The sequence below is a fragment of the Armigeres subalbatus genome, chromosome 3 (genome assembly GCF_024139115.2).
Source record: "Armigeres subalbatus isolate Guangzhou_Male chromosome 3, GZ_Asu_2, whole genome shotgun sequence".
Classification (NCBI taxonomy): Eukaryota; Metazoa; Arthropoda; class Insecta; order Diptera; family Culicidae; genus Armigeres; species Armigeres subalbatus.
Genome location: NC_085141.1, coordinates 288,981,828 through 288,987,827, shown reverse-complemented (window position 1 = coordinate 288,987,827; position 6,000 = coordinate 288,981,828). Strand labels below are relative to the sequence as shown.

At 37.3% G+C, this 6,000-nt stretch overlaps 1 protein-coding gene across 3 annotated transcripts in view; it reads right to left on the bottom strand.

The window, feature by feature from the left end:
• Positions 1 to 245: 245 nt before the first annotated feature.
• The window catches only part of LOC134224755 (fatty acyl-CoA reductase wat-like), a 212,264-nt gene continuing 206,509 nt past the window's right edge, over positions 246 to 6,000 (bottom strand). For all 3 annotated transcript variants that reach the window (XM_062704311.1, XM_062704309.1, XM_062704312.1), the window contains 2 exons: positions 1,134 to 1,391; positions 246 to 1,074 (listed from right to left, as the gene is read on the bottom strand). In XM_062704311.1, the coding sequence (XP_062560295.1) occupies positions 987 to 1,074; positions 1,134 to 1,391 (346 nt within the window). In that variant the 3' untranslated portion in view covers positions 246 to 986. The remainder of the gene's footprint in view (positions 1,075 to 1,133; positions 1,392 to 6,000) is intronic.

The window sequence follows — 6,000 nt, the reverse complement described above, 5'->3', positions numbered from 1 at the left end:
TATGATATTTACTTATGTGAAAATTACGAGTAAGGTTGTGCAAATCGTGGTATATTAAAACTAAGATTCGTATGGAAATTTCACATGGGCTGTTTCGCCTACTATGCAGAACAACGTCTGCCGGGTCGACTAGTTATGAATATATTGGAAAAAAATCAAGGCAACTCGATTGAAGAAGTGTATTAAGTCGTTCAAGCCAGTATGCAATGTCATGAAAAAAATTCGGATAATGTACTGAAACTAAATTGAGCATTGCCTAAAATTATACTTTATTGGTCATTGTCCTTAACAATACATACTTTGTTACAAAAAAATATCTCGTTCAAAAACCGGAACGACTATTTAAATTTGTTGTACGCTTAGTTGATAGGTTGTTCGGGTCAAATGGTTGGCTCAAATCTTCACACCATGTGTATATATTAGTTCCTAATGCCTACCACAACAGGATTTTGCTTAACATTAACACTTATTCAAAGCATAGTACTACCTATATCTTGTTTTATTTTTCTTTTCAAATGTGGCGCCCAAGAAACGGAAGCTCCCATACTTATGTGAAAAAAAGCATTTTCCTCTTGGTAAAACTTTGCCGCCTAAATTTAGTTGGAATGACACGGATAATAATTCGAGTTTAAAGAGTCGAATCTTGTTTTGATTAGCGAGAGCTTATACATCAATCCCGAAAAATAGACAACAAAAATATATTGTCTTACGATATCTTATCTTAAGAACAATTCGGTTAACCATTAGAACAAACTTTTTCATCCTTACCGAAGAAAAAAGGTACTAAAGCTAGCAAAATGTGAATCTTTGAATGGGTTCCCTATGGGTGTTGGAGCAGTGTCTTCTTCCTCTCCTCGAGTGATGTGTCGATGGGTGCCTTCACCGGCGAAGACGAAACGAAAATGTGATGATCTTGGTCGATGATTATGTTTGCGGGTGCGGGGATGATGAAACGCGATACTTCCATACTAAGAGAACGATAGCGCTTAGCTGAAGAAGCCCCAGATCGTAAAGACCAGCTTGTACACCACTAGTAGAGCAATCACCTTGACAGCTTGGTGCAGCCAGTATAAACTGTAACGAAAACAATAGGTTAGTTTGGGATTAAAGGCGTTCGAAGAGAAGCAACCTACCGATTCCATCGGACGAGTGCCTCCGGCACGGTCTCCATTGGGTCATTCAGCAGGTACTTCCGGATGCCGCAGAAGTACTGCTCCAGGAAGAAGTCCCAGTTGATTTGGCGCATATCAAAGAAGAACATCTTCTGGTCGGACCGAGACAGTTTTCGCCACAGCGCGTTAATGTTGTCCATCTGGAATTCCCACTGGCGCATGGAGAAGTACTCGATCACGTCCATGAAGCGGTGGATCTTCTTGTAGGTCCGCATGAGCCTGGAGGGGTTGAAAAAAGGGGGAAAATTTAGGCAAGCTCCTTCTCATTGTTATTGTGTACTATGATACTTCAAATGAAGTAACCGCTGTTAATATCCCATCTTCTCCTTCTTTGTTACAACCCCCACTGGGATATTTTCGCCCTGCAGCTTCGTTAAGCATTTCCACAGTTATTACCCGCAAGGTTTCTAAGCCAAGTTACATTTTTCGCATTCTAATATCATGAGGCTAACGCCTAGACCGAACCGGAAATCAAAGCATGGTCTTGCTTTGCAGCCGCGCATCTAACCGCTAGCACAAACCGTTAGGCTAAGAAGGGTCCAATAGATATTGCTATTACTACCCTTCTTGGACAAAAACCAGCGGATGGCAGATTTTTATACAGTTCATAATAACCATGATAAATCGGTATAAAATTTTAGAATGTATAAATTTGGAAGATTTAAAAAAAATCATTGTATGAAATCAAACAATGTACTATTTTAATGGCTATCGGCTAGCTAGATCAAAGACTTGCCGGGTAATCTTTTATTTTAATAAAGCGTTGTACACTAGCAGCCAACTTGTAAGAACAGTACATGCAAAAGTTAACAAACGATTCACGTTAGAAATGTCGTGTATTTAGGAATGAGCGTAACCATCAAGCATGAATCTAAACATTAATTCTATTATATCACATGTTACATAGAGGTTGATAATGTTGATTTCAGTTGTTAGCAAATAGCGTTACGTGTATCATCTGGAACACATTGCGTGTCGAGCAAACTTCTTGTCACGTAATATAAGTAAATTTGTTACGAGATGATAATTTTAAGAAGATAATCGATTCACCTTTTGATTAATTACATGCTTAAGCTTGGCACGCATCAATCATTCCTAATGACTAAGCATTAGAAGGTTTGGAATGTGATCTCCACTACAAGGCACGCCAGCTCATTAGTGATTGTAATGTGGAAGATAGGGAATTGAGTGATTAAATCTTTTCTCCTTCGAACTTGATAGGTAGATATAGTGTGTTTAGAATATGTAATTCTGTTGTTGTTGAATCCTGAACAACATATTACCAGAACACATCGAGATAGGGAGGTTTTCGAGATGTAGACAGCAAAAATGTATGTAGATTGAAGGGACTAAGTCAAGTCGACATAGGGAGATATATCGAGATGTAGAGAGTCGACTGTAATTAGCGTTTTAACACTGATCTAAAAATACGCATTTCCGTGGTTGCTTAATGTTTTCGTAGAAGCCTAACAGTCCAGAAATATTTATAAATTACGGCATTTTTTTTTAATTCAAAAGTTATGAACAAGAAACTCTAACGGACATAGTATGAATTATAAATAACTTTATAGTATTATAGTATTTATAGTCTTGCTGACATCCGAGAATTCCGACAGACCGGTTCCACAAGAACAAATCTGGAACTTCAAAATGTTTTTACGTAACTCTTTTAATAACATCCTGCACAACATGTAGCATCAGCATAAGAATTAGCAATTTGCACAAATTTGGTGGTACAAGCCTAGACTATGAGAGTAGTATCACTTTCATCCGTTACCAAAAATATTGATTTGAGACTAAATCACTACCTCTTTGATAAAAGGAATGCACCAAATATACTCTATTAGCGGAAGGTGCTCTCCCCATGGAGAGACTTGATCCCTTGGGAGACTTAATCACCCCTGTTTTATCGAGATCCGAAGTAGTTTTGTTCTAGCATATTTTTAGTATAGATTCTTTAGATAAATGCTCGTTATGTGGTGAGGTTTTTTTTAGGATTGACAACCGTATTTATTCTACAGGACAGTTTGTGTCTTTTGACCCTTCAGAAGATTTTTTTAGTTTACTGATTATGGATCGACTGTACGTTTTAATTTTATTTATTGAACGGCTACTCAGTCTTGCAATTATAACAACGAGTTTTTTTTTATTTACCTGACGTTTCGACACGGGGATTGTGTCTTTTTCCTTTTCCCGTTGAAAAAGACACAATCTCCGTGTCGAAACGTCGGGTAAATAAAAAAAAACTTGTTGTAATAATTGCAAGACTGAGTAGCCGTTCAATAAATAAGATTTTCTTAGTGGTCATGCAAAATTGGGCAAACTTCTCCTAACAATGACCATATGCAATCATTTCTTCACAGCACAAAGCCTAAATGAACTAAATGAATCGTACTAAAAAAATTACAACATTCTATCACAATTTTAGGTTATTTGAATTTTAAATTGTAGGCTCAATATGGGGACACATGATCCCTCATTATTTACCCATTAAAAAATTCGACGAAACAAATTAAAAAATTATATGTATAAAATTATTCTCAGGCAGCTATTTTTTTGTAGATTTAACAGATTTAATGAAGGGTTGACTCGAAAAAATATTTATCGAGTAGATATCATAGAAAGGGTATCAAATCTCTCCAAATTCTAAGGTTGCATGAGCTATCGAATTCCATAACTAAAATCGTTCATAAATACGGACAGCAAGTTGAAAAATCTGCAGAGTTTGAATGAACAATATTAAAAAAATCAGAAAGTTGTCTACTTTTATCAAATTAATTTCTTGGAGGAGAACATTTCCCCCAGAATATTTTAAAATTTAATTAATGACAGCACTACAATGTGTCTTCTTCTTCTTCTTCTTATTGGCATTACATCCCCACACTGGGACAGAGCCGCCTCGCAGCTTGTTCATTAAGCACTTCCACAGTTATTGACTGCGAGGTTTCTAAGCCAGGTTACCATTTTTGCATTCGTATATCATGAGGCTAGCACGATGATACTTTTATGCCCAGGGAAGTCGAGACAATTTCCAATCCGAAAATTGCGTAGACCGGCACCGGGAATCGAACCCAGCCACCCTCAGCATGGTTTTGCTTTGTAGCTGCGTGTCTTACCGCACGGCTAAGGAGGGCCCCCAATGTGTATCAATAACAAGAACAATTTACAGACTGTCACACATCAGTAAAGTTTGTGCAAAAGCAACGTAGGTATAATTGTTTTTGGAAGCGATTCATCGGAAATAGGAAAAGCGGATTAAGTCACCCCAGTCTCCCCTACCAATATAGTCCACTCTGGCTGAATTGAAGTATTTAGAAGTTCCAGATTTGGCAACATAGTAGCGCCACGGTGTCACAAAAGGCAAGCAATGTGGTCATGAGACATTTCGAGAGGTGCTTAAACGTATTATTTAATATGCAGTATATGATGTCAAATAATATGCTAGAAATCACCCCATTTTGAAATCTGAGATCAAAAGTGAATTTGAAAAAAGTAAGTCATCTTTTGTGACACAAGGGTTGAAGTTTTCGGCATTTTATTTCGGCTGTCCAATTGACTTTTGCACGATCGAGAAAATTGAATAAGCAGCGTTTGCCCAAGACCAAAAGGACAATGTGTGCGACACTTTTTTTTAGCATTCCATTTCAATGCCCGATGGATTTAGCCGACGAAGGAGCAGTGTACATAGGTGCATGCAGTTTTTAGTAGTTGTTGATGTTAAAAAACGTCAATCTAATTTTTGTTAGCAAATTTATTAGTTACACACATACAGACAGACATCATCTCAATTCGTTGAGTTGAGTCGATTGGTATATAACACTATGAATCTTCGGGCCTTCTATCACAAAATCGTGTTGAAAGTGAATATAGATTTTTTGGTCATTTTCTTAGTACTATAAACCGTAGTAAAACGATCGAAATGGTGAGCGCATTACGTATATACAAAGCAAATTAATTTATTGCGTAATTTCATGCTATAAGCCAAGTTGTTAGCAAAACTAACAATTTTTGAAATCTTTATAAAATATGTATCATGTACTTAGGGGTCGTACACTTATGGGGGGAGGGGGGGTCTGCCATATTCTTACGTTCCATATAAATAAAAAAATATTTGTATGGGAAAATTCTTACATAGGGGGAGGGGGGGGTTGAAAAACTCAGAAAAAATGCTTACGTAATTAGTGTACGGCCCCTTAAATGTAATAAATTTCATTGCTATTGACACAATAAATTTTGATCTTTCCAGCCATAACGCCCCCACTTCATAGTTTTTCATTTTGAGTAGGTTTTTTAGGGTGCCGCCAGAGATGCATCTGAACACGAGAACGCGTGTTCGTGTTCAAAACGTTCTGAACACTGCACACTGATAAGAAAATTATTTTGAGCTTTTTAGTGGAATGTCTTCACTTGTCATAAAACGAGTTAGTACAATCCCATTGAATTCCACCACTTAATTGTATCTTGACAGATACGTATTTCGACCTCAAATGTAAGGCCGTCTTCAGTGTCTCGTACTTGACTCGACGAAGTCGAAGAGGTCGAAATACGTATCTGTCAAGATACAATTAAGTGGTGGAATTCAATGGGAACTGCACACTGTTCAAGAGCACTGACCTAACTTAGCAACATGTATCCTAGGAAACAAATTCAAGCGACGGCATGCTACACATTTTTCGGCTAGTAATGGAACACGTGGGCTTCTAACGTATAGAAATCAAGCATGCTCATATGTTTTTACATAATTAAAAATCTAAGGAATCTTAGTTACCATGATCGTTTTGCTTGCGTACCAACTTAGTGCACACTGAACTGTGTTCAGTGTTCAAAA